General features: G+C 38.2%; 1 protein-coding gene across 1 annotated transcript; it reads right to left on the reverse strand.

Moving 5' to 3' along the window:
- Positions 1-1969: 1969 nt before the first annotated feature.
- LOC108673657 lies at positions 1970-12173 on the reverse strand. Its single transcript, XM_047882005.1, has 6 exons — positions 12098-12173; positions 10719-10912; positions 9234-9998; positions 6643-6887; positions 2882-5951; positions 1970-2248 (listed from the first exon to the last, which is right to left on the reverse strand). The coding sequence occupies exons 1-6, from the start codon at positions 12171-12173 to the stop codon at positions 1970-1972; spliced, it is 4629 nt and encodes a 1542-aa protein (XP_047737961.1).
- Between the last annotated feature and the right edge of the window lie 12882 nt (positions 12174-25055).

Below are 25055 nucleotides of genomic sequence, written 5' to 3' on the forward strand. Positions count from 1 at the left end.
ATTGCTTCCTTTATCTACCCGCAATCTCTGACCACGCTTCAAATACTCTCTAAAACATTCTTACAATTCTAACACTGATAAATTCTAAATTGACAACACATTCATTTACAAAAAATCTAATACCTAATAATAAAATAGCGTTGAATCCAAGACCTCCACTTATCATCCCCCACCAAGTGGAATCCACTTCACTTGAAAACTCTCGCATTGTAAATTAAAAAATCTGTACACATTACATTTCAAAATTTAGCTATAATACCGATTTACGCAAAGCATAATAAAGTTTATCATACTTACAAATCCTATTTACAAACCACTTGCTCTCACTTAATAGATCAATTCATGATAAATACATCTTTACTTAAAATAACAAACCTAACGCAATTTTATTCAGACAGGATATTACAGTAAAACTTGATCCAGGCATTAACCTAAAACCGAAAGTTTATTATCGACAAATTAATACATAAGAATACACGCTTAATAATAATACACGTACACCAAGCAATTACTGACGTCGGCCTTGTTTCCTTAATTGAAATTCTAAAACTTTCAACTGTACGTTGGGGTGACTCTCAACCGGTCCATGCATGAGATTGGGTTCGCACCCCTGCTGTAACGTTCTTCATCATGGGTGATAATATCAGACGCCTCAACCAAAACTTCAGGCTTTCCTGAAACATTCTCACATTTCTAACACTGATTAATTATAAATTGACAACACATTTATTTACCAAAAACTTAATAGCTAACAATAACATAACATTTAATCCAAGACCTCTAAGTTGAAATACTGGCATATGTACAATCTAACTCATGAAAGATTTAGAACAGCCATTATTTGTTTTAACTAAAATATTAAAGGGAACAACCCCTCGTTTCCTCTGTATTATATAAAGTACGATAAGGTTGATTATGTTACAGCACAGATTTCAAATGGATTTTATATTTTTTCTCAGTATGAGGTGTTTCACGCGAGAAAGTTTATTTCGTATAAATGAGCAGGAGCAACTTTCCAATTGTTAGTTGTTCCTGCAGTCCTGCTTTATGTTTCATCGTTTCAAGGCAACATCGGAGGAAGTTGCTAATAAGAATAGTGAAGGGTCTTATTTTCTGCCGTGAGGATAAGCGACTGTAGCGACAGAATGCTGTCGCGCGGCAATGCGTGTGGGAAACACGCCTCCTAAATTTTATCTACAAGAGCAGTCGTTGGAAATGGAAAAGTTAAAGCATTTTTTAATTATATTTTTTCATACCTTTACTGTTTCCCTTCATTATCGGATTATGTTGTTTCAATTATCTGTTATTCGTACAAATTCTCCAGCATTTAAGTTGCCGTCTTTCTTCTCAGACACAACTTTGTCGGGAAACAAAACTCCATTTAATTGCCTAAACTTCAAAACTGTGGCTTCTATTAATTGAACCTAGACTTAAATTTTCTCATCGTTTTACAGACAGAATACGAAACTAATTACGGCTGCCACCAGATATATATTCGACCTCACAATTACATTGACTTCTTCGTAGCAATATTTTTTACACTAAATGCGTAACACGTTATGAATACTTACTTATTGCACTCTTTTTTTATCACTATATACATTTCGAATTACAATGCCTTATTAGGATAGGTGAATCAAGGCCCGTAAGCTAATGTGCGAGTCATATTAAAGGTTTCCTTAATAATTTGAATACGCTGTAATAAATTAGTGCCCCAGTAATAATTCCTGCATAATCTACATTATGAATCAATGGCATAGGATGTGTGAGATTTCGTAAGCTATAATTTTTGGGGTGTAGTATCTATTTTGGGTTAGATGTTTTGGTCTACCAAAATTTTTTTGTTAACTCAAACCTTGTGTCACCGTGTCTCACTGAGGGCTGTGTGTCACCGTGTCTCACTGGGGGCGATGTATTACCGTGTTTCACTGAGGGTTGTGCGTTACCGTGTCTCACTGAGGGTTGTGCGTTACCGTGTAACCATTCGTTCCAATGAGCCACTACGCACCACTCGTTCCAATGATCCACTACGCACCACTCGTTCCAATGAGCCACTACGCACCACTCGTTCCAACGAGCCACTACGCACCATTCGTTCCAATAGACCACTTTGTGAATGTTTATTTTCCGTTATTGTTGCAGCCAAGTCTTGCGCTGAGGACGTTGAACCGCGATGCTCCGCTGGATGCAAAGAATCGCTGCACTCCACTGAGCCTCGTCGGGATAGCCACACTCTCTCTACCGCTCTCTGCGAGCCAAAGAATAATCAGGGATACATAATTTAGTAAAAAGCGTAAATTTATAAAATTGTAACAGCTATCTAATGATCGTGAAAATCCACCATTACCTTACTATGTCGGCTCTGCTACTTAAAATAGCCCCTCTTCCTGAGCTTGAACACCATGAACAAAATTACATATCGTTCACTCATATGCTTAAGAATATGTATCACATCATTATAACATGCAATGAGTTCGAAGAAAAAAACTATATTAGTCATTGTTGAGCAAGAGTATAATAATATGCAGTAAGCACCTTTGGAAACGACAGAGGGTGAATCGCAACCCAAAGCCATGGCTGAAAAATTGGCTCCTTTCGAAATAGTGTGAAAATTATAATTTCAAAATTTTATACGCAAGTACTGCAAAGCTTCTACTAGCTCATGCCTATTTTAACGTAAAAAGTCAAACAATTGTTCAATGCAATTACCTTGATTCGGTCTAGCTTATTTGATTCGCGCAGAAGTAATAATTTTCTCAAATATTGTAAACCCTCAAAATACCCTGTGAAGCCATAGTACTGGAAACTGCATGCACAATTAAAAAACGATTACGAATCGTCAGGCCCCTGAAAGACTTGAAACTTTCCCCAACAAGCTTACCTTAAAAGAACCTGCAGCTGCAGCATCGTGATTTGCGTCAATTCTGATGTTATCGATAATGGCCATATCATCACACTTTACAATATTCAATTTGCCTGTCTTATCGTGAAACAGTCCAACCGAGATTGAACGTTTGGTTGAGTCGGAGTAGTTTTTTACGACACAAGCTTCAGCCGCAAGCGCATCCGAAAAGCTTTCAGAGTTTCGCTCTATATGATCCGCTAATTCAGCTCTAAGTTCTCCGACAGATTTCACTATGCCCTTCCGTGCCAGAATTTTGCTGAAGGCCTTAAGAACACAACGATAGGCTCCTCCTGTTACCTTCTTAAACTTGCCATTACTGTTCATGCAAAGAGCATAGCTAACCCTCCTCTCACGGTCCTCCTTCACATACATCACTTCAACATCAGTTTCAACGTCCTCTTGGGTCTTAGTATACTGTCGATCATGAACGAATTTCAACTTGATGCCGTTTGCTTTAGCCAGGGATGACATTAGAGCAAGATTTATTGGCTTTCCTCCTCTGATATCATTTGCCATTTGATGGACACTCGGGTCTAATGTTCTAGGGGCATCATCTCTGATAGTATGATAATACATTCCATCCTGGATATGAGTAGTTAAGTGATCCCTGGCGTTGCAGTCCAAATGTTGGGTCATGGTTCTGAATTTGAAATAATTAGCGATGAAGGTCTTTTCTTCTTCTGTCAAACCAGGTTTTCTCAAAAGGTTTTGGCATTTGATTTCATAAGCCTTTCGACTGTCCGAATTTAGATTTCCGTCCATGCAAGATTTGTCCATACCGTGATTGGAAATGGAGTTCGCTAGACCATTCTCAGCCATCGCATAAGCTGGTGGCAATGACTGCATAAGCAGAGGATCCATCACTTCCACCAACTGTTGGGCTATCTGGTCTGACACTGACTTGACGACTGTGCTAACGCATTCCAAGTCACTTTTAACGAATATCTCAAACAAATTATTTGTGAATATTATGCTTTTTTCCAGATCTGCCTCCAGAGTGGAGTATTCAGCAAGCGGTCCAGACAATTCATCCAAAAGTAGGTGTGGCGTTGTCTTCCAAACATGCATCAATTTGCCGATTTTTTCCTTCAGCTTCCAGAAATCGCCATTTATATCATTACGTGTTACCAAAAAGTTGTCATTTGTATCAAATATTTCAAGCTCCTTTAATTTTCTGGCAATTGCAATTGCAAAGTCCTTCCTTATCTTCAGGTCTCTTGTCAGAATGTGGCTGATTGTTGAGGAATGTGTGTCAAACACCCGAAGCTTTGTCAGGAGAGCTTCGATTATCCTGTCAGCCAGTATTTCTATCTGGTGCAGCCCATTCAGTGTCGCAATGACCTTTGTGATAATGCTGGCATTGCCTCCTTTCATGTTCAAATCCGATAGAACACAATTGATTAATGGCAATACAATGAAGTCACGCTCATTCTTCATAAAGTCTCTGATTACAATGCTGGAAGTTTGTTTCACAATGTTTTCAACCTTGGACTGAAGTCGATGGGAGCCGATAACCCGATCGATTGCATTCAACTGTCGCAAAATCTTCACGAGTTCGGGATGACAATTAAATGCCGATCTCACTTTTGACTGCACCGACTCACAAATTTCAGACTTAAGAAGAGCAAAAGAAAAGTCAGACAGGTCTTGAATGCCATCTTTTTTAAGCTTAACTGCCAGACTTTTCATATTCTTGCCGAGGATTCCTACCGTAGTCATCACTGTCCGGTAGGTCATGACACGCCCGACCTGTACGCCTGCTTCTTCAAGCACTACTCGGGCACTTCGAGAAACATTCAGGCCCACTTTACCATAAATTAATCCCATGGTACAAGCTGACACCGCTAAATTTGCTGCCTTCTGTATGGCGTAGTTCCTCCAATTGAACTGTCTCGTTTTATATGCACAGAATGCCGTGATCATGTCAGCCACTCCTTCCGCCAGAATACCGCCGCTAAATATGCTCCCAATTCCAGTGGCCATCATCACACTTCCAATTACAATTTGGCAAAAGCAAAGTGCCGCCACTGCAGCCACACTTCGCCAAGGAATAAACAACTTTTCATTCAGCTCAACGATATGCTCGAGACCTCTGGCGGCAAACTGGTTTATTTCATAGTCCGGCGCGGAGCCTTTCGTAAACAAATCGCGCACATTCTTAACTTTGGTTATATTCATGTCTTCTTGTTCTATGTTTGCACCATTCAGGATGAATGATACTTCTTTGTTTGATAAATTTTCGAATTCTAAGGAAAATTCAACATTTCTCTTTCTCAGCTCCTGAATCACTTTTTTTGCGGCGGCTTGGTCTAATTCAGCGACACTGAGGTCAGCTTGTCCTTTGAGTGCAGCATTGAATACATCAGCAATCTCACAAAAGGAAAGAGAAATTGCTGCATTTTCACTGCAGTTCTTCACGACTTTATTTGCTTGATCAAACGTCAGGTCGTCAAATCTGACATAGCAGAATGAACGGTCTTCTCTGAGTTCACGCGCTCGCAACATAAATAACTCCCTATTGAGTTTTTCATGCACTTGACTCTGCCCGACCAACAACGTGCCGCTCGCCAGTGATGAGTCGAGGTTCATTAGACGCAACAAATCTGAATTGTTGAGGGCTAGGCCAACGTGAACTGAATTTGAATAGATGAATTGTAGCTTCGCTTCTGCTTCTTTTTGATTCAAATCTTGGAATTCAACATTTAGAATGCCTGATGATGATGTTTTGGTCACCATGTCAAAACGAAGGTCGGCGTTTTCCAGTTTTTCTTCGACAATCTTGACCAATTGATTGATTTGCTTTCCATCAAACTTTTCCTCAAACTTATAGTCATAATTTGAACGAATCACTAGACTTGTTTCACGTGACTCTGTCAGCCCAAGGACGCGGGGACATGATCGCTCCTCTTCAAGTTTCAATAAGGCCATTTCCCCTGTCAGACCTTTAAACTCTTGGTCTTTGTTATAGAGTGCACTGATGACACTTTCGAGGTCAGCTTGATTCACGTTGATTTTGACATTCCTGTACGATTTCTTGGCCAAGGAACTGAAATGGCATGAACGTCAGAATGACGTGCAACCCACCAGTGGCCTCGATTTCTTCTGTTCTGATGTCAGTGCCGCGTCCAGCTAAGTTTGTGGCGATGATGACTTGTCCAGGCCAAATTTTTTCGACATTTTTCTCTTGATTCACATCATTAATTGTGTACAGCTTGAGCGAGTGCGGGCGCAGTTTATTTTTTACCAGATCACTGACTTGAACGGCACTTTCGATTGTTTCACAGATAACTAAAATTCCTCTGTTTTTTTGAGTCTCCAGCACAATGTTTGTCGCTATTTCTTCCATCCACCTATCCTCATTTTCCGCAACAATAGATTCAAGCTGCAGGAATAGTTTCTTACGTTTCTCTGGGATGTTGAGAAGGTCTACTGAGTAGACGCTTTTCAGCAGGTTCCTAGCAGCCTCAGACCCTAGAGTTCCGGTAAGACCACACACATGTTCATATTTATTAATGAGTTCCACATTGGAAAGGTAATTGGTGATCAGCGTTTCACTGGTCATTTTCAAATTGTGCTTTAGTTGAAGAAATTGCTGAAGCCCATCACCCCAGCTTGTGAAACTTTCAACTATGCCAGTGTTGTGGTAGTCAACAGGTTTAATTTGCCCGTCCTGAACTATATATTGGACATTTTCCTGGTACCGTAAGGCCTCTACAGCATTTATAATCCATTCAGACTTTTGCTTCTCGACGAAATTTTCGAAATGGCTTGGAATATAAATCGTATTTTGCTTCATCACGTCCTTAAGATAAAGCATTAGAGAGTTTCTAAGGAACTCCTCCGCGTCTTCAACAACCTCAGCAAGTGGACTTCGGCCCCCAGTTTGTGCCAAGTGGACTTCCAAGTCAGTGATTTTCATGATATCGCCATTTTCATCAGCAAACTCCAAAGTGACGGTGCCATCATGAAACCCTAGGGTACCCTTAACATAGTACAACTTGTTGTTGACCATTATTAACTTGCTTTTGATCGAAACCAGGTGCTGCCAAATAAAGACATAAAGCGCTTGAAAATGGTCAATCCCTGGGACAGTTGAAGAAAGGCGAGCAATTTTCGAACTGTCATCTATCAACATGCTATCCACCTCGTCCACAATAGCCACACCGAACTTCCTACCACCTAATGTGTTCAACTTGCTGTAATTGTCTCTTAGTATGTCAAACTGAAACTGTGACATCTCACCATATACTATGGCAGCAGAATAGCAATTTTTCTTGCCTTTCAAGTAGATAGTTTTGTCACTGTTATCAGAGCATTTGAGGTCAAACATTTCGTACAACTTTGCTTGCTGCTTTGCATCCCTTTCAGCTAAAATTGGTGAGCTGGTGATGATGTCTACATTTTCGCCTCTTAGAGAATGTATTATGGCTAGGATGGAAATGATTGTGGATTTCCCTTCACCAGTAGCTACTTCTAGTAACTTACCTCTGACACTTCCAACTGTTTTCAAGGCTATTAAACTGCATAATATCTGGGGGTAGGTGAGATTGTGACCATTTACGAGGTAGTTGGCTCGGTAGATGACTGCAATTGCCTCACAGTCAGTGAATGTCTTGCCAAATTTTAGCTTGACCTGTTCAGCCCAACTAACAATCTGTTTTTCATTCCAGGTCAATTTGTCTGAGTGCTCCTGGAAAATGAATTGCTCGATATTAAGGTAATTTTGTTCCATGAGTTTACGTACAAGTTCTGATTCCGATTTATTTTTATCTTGCAACTCATCTAGCAGCTCATTGAGGTTTTTCACTTTACCCTCCAACTGAAAGTGATTATCAACTGCCAATTGATGGAGTTTCTGAATGATCTCTTTAAAAGTTGTGCTTTCCGTCATGATTTTCTGACACTTTTCAATGCAGAGAGGGGAGAACAACCTGTAACAATGAATGGTGTTCAACAAGTTTATCAGATTAGGAAATTGATTGACTGGCCAACTAGGGTTGAATGCCGACACCAGTTGGTGCAATTGAGGGAAATCCCACCCAGCATCACGGAGAGCCTGAATTGTGTCTTGGAATTTTTTTTCCTCAATTTCATTTCTTGGCTGACATGAGGCACATTTCATTAGATATTGGACCTGCACAAATTGCAGTAAATCCTCGACGTGATCAAATATATGAAACTCGATGTCACTGAGGAGAATTTCTGCTTTTGAACAAAATTCGATGAATTTTTCAAAGCCAACCAGATTGTCAATAGATGGCAGGCAGGAAAAAATGTTCTGTATGCAAAGTATATCGAATTGGGAACACAGTTTTCTAGCTAACATTTTGGCATACTTATCACTGATACCATTTTTTAGTGTGCAGTGGGATTGGATCTTGCTCAGGCACCAATGTTGTTTCAAGGCTTCGTAAGGTTCTGGGCCATGAATATCCAATTGGTGGAGAACGTCATCAAATGGCTGCTCAGAAATTATTGACATAAGTTCAAGAATTTGTGTGAAACTATGAAACTCGCACTTTTGGATGAGAGATAAAACTTTACAAGACTTTTCATCACCAAGTTTCATTTCCATCCTGGACCATCTTGACTCAAAACCCGTTATGTCCGACTGACAGGCACCAAAATATAGGAAAATGCTTGAAGTCAACAAATTTCTTTCCCACTTTTCCTTCGTGCCATCCAACAGAGCTGTGACATCAAATATCCTTAAGGACATGATGATCTCCATTAAATTCAAAAAGTTTTCTAATTGCCCAATTTTCACATTCAGAGACGCACCCAAACTGTGCAGCCTGACGTTGCACCAGTCAATCAAAACTTTTTTCCACTCTTCTTTGGCTGAATACTTCAGAACTCCGAATGCGTAACTTCTGATTTTTGAACTTTTGGAGACAAGATTATCAAAAGCAATTTCATGACAGATATCTGGAAGTTGCTTAAACTGTTGCGCATGGTACATGGCCTCAAACAGACGGGTATGAAGATGAGACAAATCTCTTTCATTCTCACTGAAGTGAAGTACTAATGCCTGCAAACACTCCACCACTTTGTAACACTTCCGCTCTCGGATGATGGTGCAATAACATGGCAGTGTTATTTCCAGGAGAATTTTTTTAAGCAAGCACTGCTCAACGAGAAGAACAAATGCTTCATTCTTAACATAGTTGGGTTCTTCACTGACCACCAAACGGAGAAAATCTGCCAGATTTTCCGTCGTGCAAACATAATGGCTTGCTGGGAGCAACTTTTGCAATTTTAACACAGTTTCATTTCTCAGCTCAAACTCCCTCGTTAGTTCTTTGTACAAGGAACTTTGAAGAAATACCTTCACATTTTTGTCATGGTTCATTTCTGTGTCCCGCAATTGCCCAGCTCTGCCGCTCAAGCACTTCCCACTTTTTCCGACCTCTTTGAACAGTTCCAGGCACGATTTCCTCAATGTGTCGGATACGGTGCTCTCGAATAAAATGGCCAAGCTATCCAGCAGTTTATCGGAAATTTTTGCTTTATTCGAAACTTGACGTAAAACACACAAAGCCTCCCCTTGCAGCTGCATGCTTTCATTGTCGATTATGTGTTTAAGCTGAAGATAATTTTGTTCGAGCAAACCTCCACTGACATTTGTATAGCATTTCAACTGTTCGAGCACATTTTTTGGTGAAGTGAAGTGCAAGTTGGCAAGACTGAGTTTTTCCCTGAACTGCTTCATGGGGATGACAGGGTTGTACTTGTCCTCAATAAAGCCAAAAGTCAGTGCGATTTCGCTCCTCACATATTCGTCGCAGGTGGATCTTGTTGCAATGTCCACCAGTTTCTGAAGCAGGCCTTCATCTACACGCTTGCAAAAGATGATCAGTTTACGAAGAGCAGTGATGCTCATGTTTTGAGCGACGTTGTTGTCAGAAGCGATTTGTTCTGTCAGAATTTGGTTCACTTGAGGCAAATAGCGACCAATGTCGGTCTTGTTGGCATCAATGAGAGACCCCAAGCAACTGAGCATTTCCAGTTTCAGAGCTGGGAGCTGCCCAGTTGACAGCTTGCTGAGAAGTATCATGTTCAGGTTCGGTGTGAGCTTTTCACCCTTTTGGGCCTGATAAATAAACACCTTGAGGATGAATGGCTCCAAAGTGTCATGTGCCAATGCTAGTTCAAGTTTTTCCAGAAGGTCAGAAGACAAAGTCTGGTTGTTTTTTACTGCATTTTCAAAAATGTCGACAAAAAGGATGTTCCTATTGATGTCATCAGCAGTTAGTGGATTTATCGCAAACAATTCGGTCAGACGGTCCAGTATTTGCTCCGAAATAATTTGATGGTTTCTTGATGCATTGGCGAAAATTTTCAACACTCCTGTGTCACTGAGTTCTTTCTCGAGAGCAAGTATTGTGTCAACTGGCAGCAGCATTCCTCTATCAATGTAACTATCGATGAAGTTGATCAAAATGGGCCTGTCAGCTGCACCAGTGTCTAATGCATATCCTGCTCTAGCCAGCTCAAGTTTCCAAAAAATGTCATCAGGAATTTCTTGGTTTTGGCTGGCTCGTTGGAGCAACTCAAAGGATTTATTTCTGTCTTGGGCGTTTGATGAGTTGTACAAGCAATCTACGAGAACGATTAAAGTCTTGCATGAAACTGTTGAATTACCATTGAGAATGACTCGATGCACAACCAAATGGGCATTTTTGGAGAATTTAGGAACAGAAAGAAGTTTCTCCACTGTTCTCACAACGGCTTCTGGTACGATGAACTTACACGAGTACGAATTGAGTATGGCAAGTATTTGAGAGGCATACTTTTGGTTTAATTCAAGAACCGTTTCAAAAAGCATGAAGATATCATCATTGAATTCATGCTTCTCGGATTCGCACAACAGCACTTCAAAGAGGTTGGTGTTGATTTCACTTTCATAGTCAACTTCATCCAGCTTCAGACTTTCAGGTACATAAAGGTCGCTCAGTTTCTCCAAGTGGGCTGGATTAAGAGGCACAGGAGTTGGATCAGAAGCCACTTTTGCACATGCTTTCATGTACGCAGCTCGGACATACACACTCACATCATATGTTGGAGAGCTTATAAAATCCAGTAACTGATTTAAAATCCTATCTTGAAATTTGGTGTATTCTGTGAGTCTGTATAAGATTTTGGCAGCAACGATTTGTGTCTGTTGGGTTTCATTTCTACAGGAAGACTCCAAAACTAGGAGTAGATTATCAAGGGTCTGAGAACTCACAATCACCTTATTTTCTACCGATGTGAAAATTATATTTGCAGCCAAGAACGAAATCTGGTTGCTGGGACTGTGCCCTGCCAATCCTGCCCCTGTTCCCGAAAATTTTACCAGTTCATCGTCATATTCACTGATTTCAACCACATGGTTGCTCAACAACTTGCTTGAAACTAATTCAATGAGGCAAGGGTCATTGTAAAAACTGAGCCATGAATTTCCCTGACTGCAAAAAACCCTACTCAAAATGAACACCATGAAGCTGGTGCATTCTTCATTCAGAAGACTCTTCAATTCTTCTCGGAGATCATTCAAAATACCTTCCGTAATCAATTGTTTTTTGTCCATTGACAACAATAGCACTGTTAACCCTGCATTTTTCAGAGAAATTTCGTTCGACACGAAACAGGATTTTAGCAAATTTTCCAAGTTTTCATCACTCATGGCGGGGTTGTGCTCATGTTGCAGGTAGGTGCTGATAATCTTCAGGACATCCAACTTTTGGTCTTTCGAATACATAGAAGATACTCCTACTAATCCCATTAGCCTTTCGAGGACATCTGTCTTGAACAACTCTTTGCTCCTCTGTTCGTCCCAGGCTTGCCTGAGCATGATTTTAAGAATGTTATCAACATTTTCCAGTGAATTCGGCTGTAATTTTCTGAGATGTTCCTTAAACATCTTGGCGTAATTAAGCTCATCCATAGTTACAGCAACTTCAAAGAGCTCAGACATCAAGTTTGCGAATTTTTGACCGTCTGGAAATGTTTTTTCTGTCTTACGATCATAGTTGCATATTTTCTTCACAACTTTTCCCGTCAAAACTGTTCTCTTGTCTCTGTGAACACAGTTGTAAAGTGCATTGACGGCATCTTGCCTGACGAGATTTATTTCCTCAAAAATAATATTCTTGATTTCATTTCTGTCGTAAGACTTTTTTCTGACTCCAGTTCTTTTGTAAAACAAACTTCCTTTCTCATACTCTTCAGTTGTTTCCTCCATGATTTTTTTCACAAAGATGACAAGGATGTCTGGCTCAGTCATCTTTTTTAACTTCCAGTAATTATTCAGCACCTCATCCACAAAGAATGCACAGATGTCTTTTGGGACGTTCAAAAGTGAAAGTAGACCTTCAAAATTAGTGACACACTGCAACAATTTCGAAATTGCTTTGGCGTTCAACTGCTGTTTCCTTGACACTTTTAATAGTAAGGAAGCACACATCCTGTTAACAAAGAACGAATAAAATGTATTCCTGTTGCTATTGTCAGTCCAGATATAGTGATGGCCAAGAAATTTGTCCGGCAAGTAGTAATCTTTGTCATCATCCTTGAGTACCTTTCCCTGAGACACCAGGGTATAAAGGTTAACTGTTTCTGCCCAGGTGGCTCTAAACATGGATCTGTCATTGCCACTTTGACTATCTTCAGTTACCATCGGGCTTTTAACAGTTGTGACTTTGACTCTTCGGTTAAAGCTATTGATGCGTTCACTGAGATCCAAGAGCTTGTAATCGATTTCATTTGAATTCTTTGCCTCATTTTTGCCAATGACTGTTTGTTGGGTCATGGTCACAATTTGCTTGTTTTTCTTCCCTTTCGACATCATTGTGGATTTTTTTAGCTTGGTTTTGCTTTCAATTTCTCTTGATATGTGAATGTCTTCATTGCACTCCAATTTGGCAAGAAAAAATGATTCCGTTTCTGACGTAAGATTTCTCATATCATGTACTAAATTTTTCAACTCGGTTATGTTGTCAGTTGTGAGCAGATGACGGGATTTTTCCAGCCAACAAGCTAGCATCATTACAAGTTCATTGTTGATGGTTACATTTTTCCAACTTCTGACAAGAACAATAATTGAGGAACTTTCCAAGGGACTCATTGCATTGCTGGCGCTGTTTTTGGTTAGGTGTTTTAGTGCTAAACACAAAAGACGCAGCTGCTTCTGATTATCTGTTTTCACAATGCCATTGCTTTCCTTCAGATGGTGGAACAATCCCTGCCCGAGATTGTGTGAACCTCTATGAACTTCTTGGCAACAGCTGGGGATATCTTTTAAATCCTCAAAGGACAAATTGAACCTACGGATGAAGTTAACAAGCTTTGCTAGGTGTCGCGGGAAGAAATCCGATTTTCTGCTGAGTCTCCTTAGCTCGACTAATGCACTTGGTTTATCAAAGTGGAAGGAAAGATATGCTTTGTATTTGTCCATGATTAGCTTCTTGAATTTGCTAAGTGCAACTGCAATTAAAAATGTGATGAGCAGCGGTTTTCAAGCGATGCCATGCACATGATACTTCTCACTTCTGCATCTTTATTCTGTCGCGATGAAAGCTCTAGAAAAGAAATCAAGAGGAGACAAATCCTATTTCGCTCTTTTTTATCATTATTGGTTTACGGTGTCGGATTGAACTGTAGAAACTTGTAACGAGTAATTTAGGCTGACTTGCCGCTCAATACTTCAACGTGTTCGTTTGCGGACAAGTTTTTCTTTTGCGTGTTAGTTTGCGGACGAGTTCTTTCTATTACATGTTAGTTTGCGGACGAGTTTTTTTACGTGTTAGTTTGCGGACGAGTTCTTTGTTTTACATGTTAGTTCGCGGACGAGTTCTTTCTTTCACGTGTTAGTTTGCGGACGAGTTCTTTCTTTTACATGCTAGTTTTTGGACGAGTTCATTCTTTTACGTGTTAGTTTGTGGACGAGCTACTTCTTCAGTTACGAGTATGGTCACATAGACGGCGATGGCTTGTATATAGCGTCGTCGCTCGACCGGTCCGTGGATTATACATGTGGGTGCCCACATCTGAAGGCAAATATGATAAAGTTTAAATATAAATAAATAAAATCTCTAGGGATAGAATCCTAAACGGTAACCTCATAACGAAATGTTATGCATATCAATAAGTTTATATAACATACGATTTGTACTTACAGGCCTCAAATTACTGAAGGCGCTGCTTGGACCTTCTTTTGAGCAAGACACCACTCTGAACTGCTGCTATACAAACGATAATGTTCCAGGGAATCAATTTTCCTGATTGATTTCCAGCAATGAAATCTGGTTGCTCAGTCTGTGCCCGGCCAATAAATTTTGCCAAGATCAATCACCAATACATTCATCTGAAAATAAATCAATTATGTGTCTCATGAAACTGGAAAAATAAGGCACAGTATTCGTGAAAATAAATACGGGAAATATGTTTTATCCCCGCACTCTTAATAAGCACTCAGTGAGAACTTCAGGTCAAGGTCAGAAATTTGGATTTGTTAAATACTGTAATAAAAATATAATGCATTACATGGATGTGGAGGCACAACATCTACAGATGATGTTGGAGAGAGGCAAGGAATCCATAAAGGCCAACTGCAATAATGTTATCGGTGTTGGAAATTAAGTAATTCGAATATAAAGCAGAGACGTTTCAGCGTTGTCCAAAGTGTAGAATGCGTCCTACTATTGAGGAACGAATACGAGGGAAATTAGCGTGACTAATAATTAAATTTCATACATATATTCAACTTTTTCTTATTGCCGTAAGAATTAATCAGAAAGCAACGGAAACTAGAGTTCAGGCGCGATGCAGAACAAAATTGTTATCAATCTCAGAATTTTTGCAGTTTCTTTGTTGAGGAGCATACCCCCGTTTCTCAAGTTGTGTTAGGTGCAGTTTGATTATTTACGGCGCTGACTGGAATGCCTGACAGCGTCTTCAGTGTTATTGAGGACAATTCCTATCATCTTAAGGGGAGCGTCTGGGGTAAAATTTATCTCGGCTATTTACAGACGGATCACTCTGAAACTTGGTACACGTATGTAAAATAGAAATCTAAGACTTTTTTGTTCATGTAAATTTTTCGAAAAAAATGAAAGAAAACGGGAATTTTTTAGAAAACTGTCAAAAAAGGGGGCACCGTAGAAATCTATTTCCTCCTAGGATTTTCAAGGTACAACATCGAGACACAGATCACTCGAAGCGTAAAGACCATATCTAAAAATTTTAGAGGGCGTTTTTTGAAATTCTTATTTTTGTGCGGAAATTTTCCGATTTTATCCCCCCACACCCCCTCTTTTTGCGGAATAAAATCCAAACTGTAACGAAATTGCAAAAACGCCCTCTACACTTTCCATTCTAGATCTTTTCTTTGCGAATCGAATGGTATATGGCTCATTGATGTAGCTTCAAAACTGTAGGAGGAGATAGGATTGCCGTGAGAGAGGTTTCCAGCTTTGGCAACTTTTCAGTAGAGGCAAAAAAACCGCCGCGCGGCACGTAAAGGCACGTAACGTAGCCTAGATACCGAAAGAAAGCGTCAACTCACTTCAAAGTCAGTCATCGGTGCATAGAGCCACTAAATGAACACCATCCCGCGTGCTGTCTGTGATGTTACTGCACTCTAGCCGAGTGGATAGAACATTGTATAGTTAATTTCCCCCTTTAGAATTACTGAAGGCCCCACCCCTTTCCCCCCCTCAAGGGGTTTGTTATGAACGCAATAATCAACATACAGAGATGGTTCTAGTACCGTTCGATGCGGCAGAAAGTAAGCTTTAAGATGAGTATAAGAACCGGAGAATGTCATAATTGGCCGCTTTACGTCAGACGATCCCCTTTATGCGTGCCCGGCCGGGTAATTTCCGCCTTAGCTTTACTGAAGGGGCCCGGACACCTCCTCCCCTTACGGGATCTGTCGCGAACGCATAAATCAACGTACAGAGATGGTTCTAGTACCGTTCAATGCGTCAGAAAGTAAGCTTTAAAACGAGCCCAAAAACAAAAAAAAGTGAAAATTTTCGATTTTACCCCAGATGCTCCCCTTAATGCTCATGACAGCGATGGAAGGATGACTGGCGCCTATGCGTCGAGGTTAAGAAAAATTGTTTTACGGAACTGAGGATTTGGCATCTTCGTTCTCCTATTTTGATTCATATTAGAAATTTTTTTACTCAATCGCAGACGAAACTTTGGTTGAGAATTCAGTCACTGAAAAGAGATCTATCTCCCTTTCGTCGGAGTTGAGTTAACGGTACCTTTCACAAATTCGCTGAGTACTTAATAGAACGCCGAATAATGAGAGAAAAACAAGAATGTTTAAAGGGAGGTAGAGAGAAGAACAGTAATGCAGGAGTAGGTGGGCGAAAGAACGAAAATACAATAAATAGGTCCTGAAAAAACGAATGATGTAATACCTGGTGAATCGATCGTAAATGTAGCAATTGGCGAAGTAAAAACATTAGTGTAGGCGAAAGTGAAGAAAAAAAGAGCACTGTAGGTGTAGGTGAAATAAGAAGCAGTAATGCAGTGACAGGTAGAGAAAATGCAGCAATGCAGGAATAGGTGAAGAAACAAAGTTAATGCAGGAGTAGGGGGAGAAAAGAAAAGTATAATGCAGGCGTAGTTAGAGAAGTCATTCTTAGACCACATGAATGTTGCATTCTTAGATGCATATCAGAAAGTTAAATCAAATTCTGAATGGAGTTATGTGAAACTTATGAATTATAATCTGCCCTTATAATTATTAGCATCGAACAGATACCTCTTTAGATTCAAAACGCAACTCATCAAAGAAAAAAACACGACTTTACGAAGTAAGACGGAATTTAGTACTAAGTCCATGAAACTTTGGCACCAAAAATTGCAAGTATCAAAAATTAAAATCTTTTCACTCTTCAAAATTAAAATCAATTCTTGTATCAAAAATTAAAATCTTTTCACCTAATTTAACCGTTTGAATTAATCTTTATATATGTTGTCGAATTATTATTGTGTTTTTAGAAGTTTGTTATGCTCAACAATTTTCGAAAGTCTGTAAATCCTCAATAAATCACCGGCACTCAAGCTGACGAAGTTTCATGCACTACAAAAAGGAGTTTGCAGAGATAAAACAAACATTGCGGCAATTGAAATACCTCATTTAATCACCTCCAGGTGGAAATAGTGAAGCCTCTCCGTCTGACTTTGAAACAAACGCTTCTTTAACAGTCACTGATGATTTCGTCCTATTTTCTAACGTGCCAATGGCATCTATCAGCTGACTGGCAAACTAACAAGTGAACCCTACCATAGCTTTCTTGGTACTGATAGCCCGAGAGGTGATGCGGAGCTTCTTATATCAGTTCTTCAGGCAGCCGGAGAACACGTGTGACAATCTCCTGGTAGAAGCCAGCCAATCAGCGACGAGCAATTCGAGTGAGGCGGCTCCCAATGGACGAAGAAAACTCTGAGGTTATAACCAAAATATCTTATCTAAATTAGACCTTGGATGAATTTTTTATTACGTTTCTGCAAAGAAAATAGTAATAATTTGTATTTCTATTTGTTTTTTTTAATTTAGGCAGCTTATACATGCTTGCATGCCGCCAAATTTAGTACAGGATATTGAATGATAATCTCTGTGAGGAACTAGCCTTAGATATTCAAATTCCCAGTCGCATCACTTCAAAAGTTCGGATGGTCTTCTCTTCACGCCCACCATTAATGACCGGAAACCGCAAGACGCTTTTCTATTGGTTTAATGAGCAAGGCTATAGGGCTGGACGGGTTTTGAAGTGCCAATGGTAGTCTAAAGTTGATATATTAAAGATTAACAGGAGATTATCAAAGAGCAAATCATAACGTATCAAAATGATTACGATAATGTGAAATTAGAAATTTCACAAATCGGAAGTTCCGTAACAAATACTTGCAAATTGGACACGAGAGAGCTATGACAAATCGGATGTGCAAAGAGAGAGCTATAGGTTCTTATGATTAAAGGACGTGATCTAAAAAAAATAGAAAACATAGACTAAATACCTAAGAACGCCAATCCAATTATACGTTCACCAACTTCTCAGTATCTGCCAATAAATTCCAACACTATCACACGCAATAACTCACCCTGGCGTTGAGTCAAAATCCTATACGAGGGGAACCAGTTTGCCGGTCGGGAACAGCTGCTTCTAACTGACGGCTACCAAAATGTTATCACGTCAGAGCTGGTCATGCACGCTCGATCATATATAGCGGTCTAATTGCCGGTAGTGCGAAATTTGCTAACTACTGTTTTACAATCTCGTACCAAATTTGAGGCAGCTTAAATTGTTTTAAAAGTATAATTTTATTAATAATATCTTTAGAAAGCTTACCATGCTCAGTCGGAAGCGAAAAAACTTTGCGAAATGTTTTAGCGAAAATGTTTTCGTGGCTTTTCTGTCTACTGCCATGTGTTAAATACCAATCTGTACAGAGTTGGTGCTATAAGACTTACAAATTTGAATTTAATCGTCTACATCTAACCTTTCTGTGAAAGTTTGGTTGATTATTAATAATACTTAATACTTAATTCATACTCAGAAACACTCCATAAACGCCAGAGTTCCCGTAGAGTTAACATCATAACGAGAATAGGATATTCTTCAATTGTTATCACGATTTCGTAAGTGAAGCTGGCATACTTTGAAGACTTAAAACACAATTCATTAATACCGCATTAAGTTTGTATTTGTCACATGGTCTAAATGGTCTCCTCCTACATAATCCAAATATACGGTAGACTGAGAGCAGCCAAATATGTTATCATGAAGGTTTTCTTCTCTATGGCATTCTGTCACTAACGACATTCGTCGACCATCGTTGCAATTAATAAGCTCAATGTTTTCCAATCCATCGCTTAAAATGTGTAATGGCCCAGTGAGCGCGAGGCTATCGCTTTCTTCCTTATCTCTTGTGAGCGGCAGTGGAAATGAGGAAATGCAAAAAATATAATAATACACATAAGGCAATTCTTGCCAACATATTTAGTCCGAGAAAGAACGGTAGGGCTACTTAGAAAAATTAACTTTTCCAGTTTATAGGTGTGAGAAATTGATATTCTGTATTGTGAGGTAATCGATAGAGATTTGTTCCCTTGAACGTCACATCCGGTGGGCTCAAATCAACATGCCTTATAATGGTTATAAAGACGAAATTAAAGTCTTAAGTACAGCCTTCCAAGTACTTACTGGCCAGGAGGATGGTTTTGTTTTCACCCGTAGCATATGGGACGAGTGTGGAAACCCACGTTACCTAATTTGTGATGGCAAGAAGTGTGACGATAGGATAATCAACAAGTGAAATTTTGAGCTCCAATGAATCGTGAGTGTGTGATTGTGAATTACGTGCATCCGATAGTATTCACCAATTGGTTGAGGAGCACAATTAGAATTATATAAAAAATTATACTGCCATGCAGGCTACTGACTGATGGTTTGCTATGCTTCGTTCGTTGGTTATTTATGTAACCTAAAGGTCAGCAAAGGTCCAGGTCTATTTTATGAGGCAGCATACAGTAAAAGGTAAAATTTAAAAATCTTCGACAGTTGGCAGTTAAATTCCATAATGCACCGTAAAAAATCCCAGTTTGATTTTGCTTTCGACGCGTCGAATTAATTTATAACTATAAAGCGATATTTCACAATTCTTAGTTTTAGATTTTTTATATCGGAGACGGCTTATGCTGGGATTATATGATTTCTAAGAAAAGTCTACAAAGCCAAAATTTATAGTTAGTCTTATCTTTGACAGCAAAAGCTTCGGCAAGCTTTATTGAATACATTATCTGAGCTGCTGTCGACAGTTTTTTATTTATGAAAACTTAATTATTATATTATTACAACTATTCAAATATTACGTCAGATGATTTATGCAAACAGAAAATACGAATTTAATTTGACTTATTGCTTTAATATATATTATTCACATATAGTGACTTTTTAGAAAGCTGTATTGATGGATCTTTATACCTTGATTTGTCTGAGAGAACGGTAAGGATGGATTTAATACCGTGACTTTTGTGAGGGTACGGTAAGGATGGATATTGTACCGTGACTTTTGTGAGGGTACGGTAGGGATGGATATTATACCGTGACTTTTGTGAGAGTACGGTAAGGATGGATATTATACCGTGACTTTTGTAGATATTAGATCTTCTGTGAACAAGGCACGAAAAGGAAAAGAATCGGCGACAGGCCACATCAGGCCTACACTTCAGCGCCGACATCACTATGTTATCACTATGTTAAATAATCAACTAAAGATGTATAACAAACCATCTGGCATTCGCATGGCGGTAGAATTTTCTTCCGCATTCCTGTTAACTCATTCCTGTTAACTATTTTGAAAGGAAATATTGATTAATAGTTGTGATGATATTGCAGGTGAAATTGAGCGTTAAATTACGAATTTTTTGCAAGTCATGAAAATAGGAACAGCTTTCAAACAAAATTTTGCTTCCTATTCAACTTTTGAAACTTTTTGGGATGGCTATAAGTTTAGGTTAGAGTGTCTGAACTTGATGAAAAATTTTATGATCCAGAGTCAAAACTCGTCTCATTCAAGAAAAAAGATATATACTAAAAATCTTGAGCAAGTAATTAAGTAGTAGTAAAAATCTAGTAGATGAAAATAAATTTCGTGTCAGTTTTAGTACATAAACACATTTTACTATTTATATTGTCAGTTTTAGTAACTACACACATTTTACTTTTTGTTTGGCAGTTTTAGTAAATATACATATTTTATGTACACATTTTAAACGATAGAATCATGCAATTGGAGAATAAGTCAGTAATACTCCAAAAATAAGATAAGAACGTAAAAAATAGGAGATAAGAAAATAATTCGCTGGCAGAAAGTGTTGAGAGACATAAGTAGCGCTGAGTGACCTAATTAGCGCTGAGGGACCTAATTAGTGCTGAGATTCCTAATTAGCGCTGAGGGACCTAATTAGCGTTGAGAGACCTAATTAGCGTTGAGATTCATAATTAGCGCTGAGAGACCTAATTAGCGTTGAGATTCCTAATTAGCGCTGAGAGACCTACCTAATTAGCGTTGAGATTCCTAATTAGCGCTGGGAGACCTAATTAGCGTTGAGAGACCAAATTAGCGTTGAGAGTTTAATTCGCGTTGAGAGACCTGATTAGCGTTGTTAGTCTAATAAGCGTTGAGAGTCATAATTAGCGTGGAGAGTCTTAATTGGCGTTGAAAGACTTATTCAGGGTTGAGAGACCTAATTAGCGTTGAGAGACCTAATTAGCAATGAGAGACCTAATTAGCGCTGAGAGTCCTAAATAGCGTTGAGATTCCTAATTAGCGCTTAGAGACCTAATTAGATAAAAAGCTTTTCGCAAATGAACTTTTGAAATTTCAGCCTAATGTTGATGCATCAATTTGAACTCCATGGTAATTCTTTTTTTTGCTTCAATCTAGGGATTATCTTGTTTGCAGGTTAAGAAAAAATAATTATATTACGTAGCTTATAGTGATAATATTTAGTGATAATATTACTTAAATACGATTGAACAGTTTTCATAAATGAACAACGTTTTAGAATGTAATGATTTTCAATTCCTGGAATAGCATTCAAGAAAGTCACTATTATCAGTCTCATAATATCGGCTAGCAAATCAGTATTGGCAGATCAGTTCGTATGAGGAGGCTCAAGGTGGATCAAGGTATCCATCCACTTTAATAATTTTTCCACATTTAAAAATTGGTTTATCATTTAAGAGGTTGCGTACGGCCTCAAAAAATGTCTGGCTTTAGCGTCGCTCAAGCATTTGAGGCAAATACTCACAAGGAACATCATTCGGAATATAAGAAACTGCATATGTTTCTTATATGCAGATTATTATCATTCTCACATTCTAAAACTTTTTATCTGCAGTTTATTGCTTTTAGAAGTTCATATTGTAGCCGCCCTTCATGCGGCGTTATTTTTTGTATCGCATTTTCCTAGGCATTTTTTGGTGGTGATTTTAAAGAGTGATTCATCAAAACTGCTATTATTTACTTATTTCTCATTATTGTTGTTGGATATGTACTCATTTTTATTACTGTTTCATCCTTTCAGTTATACTAAAATTCATTTTTTAATCGTGAAAAAATCCTGTTGTTGTGGGATATTTCGTTACGCGTCACTTTCTAATCTGTCAGTCGTGAAGCACCTTGCGATTCACCGGTGGTGTAATTTTTGTGATAGTGTTCCTGTAAATCTGTGTTGCGAGGTTTATAGATTTGTGTGATTTTTATTAATTGTTCGTGGTTATTTTGAAAGTATTAACTCAGGTCGACTAATTCATTGTCATATCTTAATGCGTTTTTCTTTGTTTTCAGAACGTAACTCAATTATCTATCACGATCAGTTAGCTTCAGTGCGTGCCATCCGCTGGGTATATTTTGTGTTTACTCATCTTCAGTTTTTTATCAGCTATAAAATGATGAAAACCTCCAAGGTCACTTCCCTGCTCGGTAGAGTTTGGTCGTTCGGTTGGCGCTGAAGTAAAAGCGGCCGACATCGCAGTAGCGCTTACAATTTAGATATTCTAAGAGCGTTTTGAATGACCATTTGCGTGGTCCGACTACGTTCGATGAAGAATAGCTATGAAGCAAGAAACAATAATATTGTCGTTATGGATATGGATATAATGGACAAGGATATAATGGACAATGATATAATGGACAAGGATATAATGGACAAGGATATAATGGACAAGGATATAAGGGACAAGAATATTATGGATATAATGGACAAGGATATGATGGATAAGAATATTATGGATATAATGGACATTGCTCTTCGAGATTACAAGAAAACGAAGCAAAAAACCTTGGACACGTCATATTTCTAAAACAATGTATCACATCAACATCATGATTCTGGATGGGCTGGCTGGTGAAGTTTAACCGTGAAAGTCTCTGTATTTTATGAAGGTTAGAGGAATTATTGAATTTCTCACATACGAAGATCTTACTGTAAATAAAGTCAAATATGTACTACCTTTCCAAAATCTTTCTTTATTGCATTAACAATACCTTCAAGTCATTAATACAGATCCTCCGCGAGAAATCGGAAAGCGAACGAATTCTCTTCAGTGAGGGCAAAACTCGTATTTACAAGAGAATCTGCTGAAATACATATTATTAACACAAATATCTTATATGATCATTTCCGCCAAATTGGCATTATTTAGAGTAATCAATTTTAGGTATTTTAGAAACTATGTACCAAAATTTATTTATTCCAAGCCTTCTACAACTGAATAACTACCCGACATATTCATGTTGATGACATATGAAGGTGAAGCTCCGGCAAACTCTGTCACAGCTTAAACATTTTCTCATGTTGCACCCAAGTTAACCTTACTTCTTTCGTCGCGACTCTGTGTTACCAGGAACTATCTACAGAAGTCAACTGATCGTTCAGCTGATGATTGTATGCACTCCATAGTTCTCGCTATAATTTTTACAGTCTTCACTGCCCATAGTTTCCCAATCCTCATCCCGAGCTGTGGTCGCGGAAGTACGTCATTCCTCTACCGCAGACGCTCACTCGAAACTGAAGCTGACCTGATCGTATTCTGTTCGTTTTAGCGTTATATGAATTTATAAGACATGTCATAAATGCATCCTAAATTATTTTATTAGAGGTAATTTGTTTACGAGTTTGTTCGACGATAGTCGGTACGTCTCAAGCCTCACCGACATGCTAAGATATGTCGAACATTTAATGCGGTGTAATGCCTTTCCGGGTTCATAAAATATTCTTCTGGCCTCTCTCCATGTCACTATTAGCCATTTTATAATTGGTTACGTATTTGCTAGCTAATGGTAATTTGTTTTTGAATAATATATTTTTAAAAATTACTTTTTAAAGACAACACTTTCAAAGAATCCAGTGTCTCCAATGTTACACATGTTACACATGTACAATGAATTTCTACTAATTTTATTTTCGAATATTAATAAAACAAAATTTTTAATTTTTTTAGTATATAAAAAAATTAAATTTTCAAAATTATTTATTCTGTCAATTGATTCATGCATTGTCTCCAACTTTACGCAAGTTCAGATTGAAAATTTAAGATTGATTGGAGGGGTAGAAATGTGTTAAATGTCGATTATAAGATTTGTAGCAGACAGACAAACAAACAAACAAACAAATAATATGAGTTTAAAATCTTATTTTTGAAGACAACACTTCCAAAGAATCCAGTGTCTCCGATGATACACATGTACCATTAATTTCTAATTTTATTTTCAAATGTTAAACATTTTTTTACATTTTTTCATATATATAAAAATTAAATTTTCAAAATTATTTATTCTGTCAATTGATTCATGCATTGTCTCCGACTTTATACGCAAGTGTGCAAAATTTCAGATCAATTGGACAGGTAGAAGTGTGTTGAATATCGATTATAAAATTTGTAGCAGACAGACACGCAAACAAGAAGTGAAGTTAAAGAAAAGTGTTGTAATAACAACAAAAAGGGAAGTTGAAGAGCAGTGTTGTAATTAATAGTGACATTTTTATGCGTTAATAGCGATATGGAAATAAAATGTTTATGAATTAAGCATAAAATGTTAACTACTTAGTGGTAATAAACTTACGAGTTAATAGTGTAGACTGTAGAGGTTTAGATTGAAGAAAGTTTTATTATTCAAATATTAGGTTAATACGGATTATATATGTATTGTGAATATTTTATTTATGAAAAGTAGAATTACAAAAATATTTTAGAGAACGTTTGTACCGCACTAAAGTGAAACTTGTCTCAGTAAACGGTAAATTGATCGTTGTCCGTTCGTTAAAGAGAACCTGTATTACGTTTTTTATGTATAGAAAAGTGTCAACGTGATTGTCGTGGAATTTAGCTTTTTAATCGTGTAATAAGCTTTTTTTTAGCTTTAACGGTTTTACTGGTCATTGAACGTAAGGGCTACCATTATACCCACTACAATAGATTTAAGCTCATAAGAAATGGAGCTATTTTTCTACGTGGTGTTCTTCCAAATTAGATATTTTTTAATTATTATAGGTTCTTCATTCATTAAAACAATGAAATATTGGTATTGACTGTACAGACTCTATTCCAGCTTAATTGGTGAAAATAGCGCTATAATA

This window comes from Hyalella azteca, unplaced genomic scaffold (assembly GCF_000764305.2).
Source record: "Hyalella azteca isolate HAZT.00-mixed unplaced genomic scaffold, Hazt_2.0.2 contig9392, whole genome shotgun sequence".
NCBI lineage: Eukaryota > Metazoa > Arthropoda > Malacostraca > Amphipoda > Hyalellidae > Hyalella > Hyalella azteca.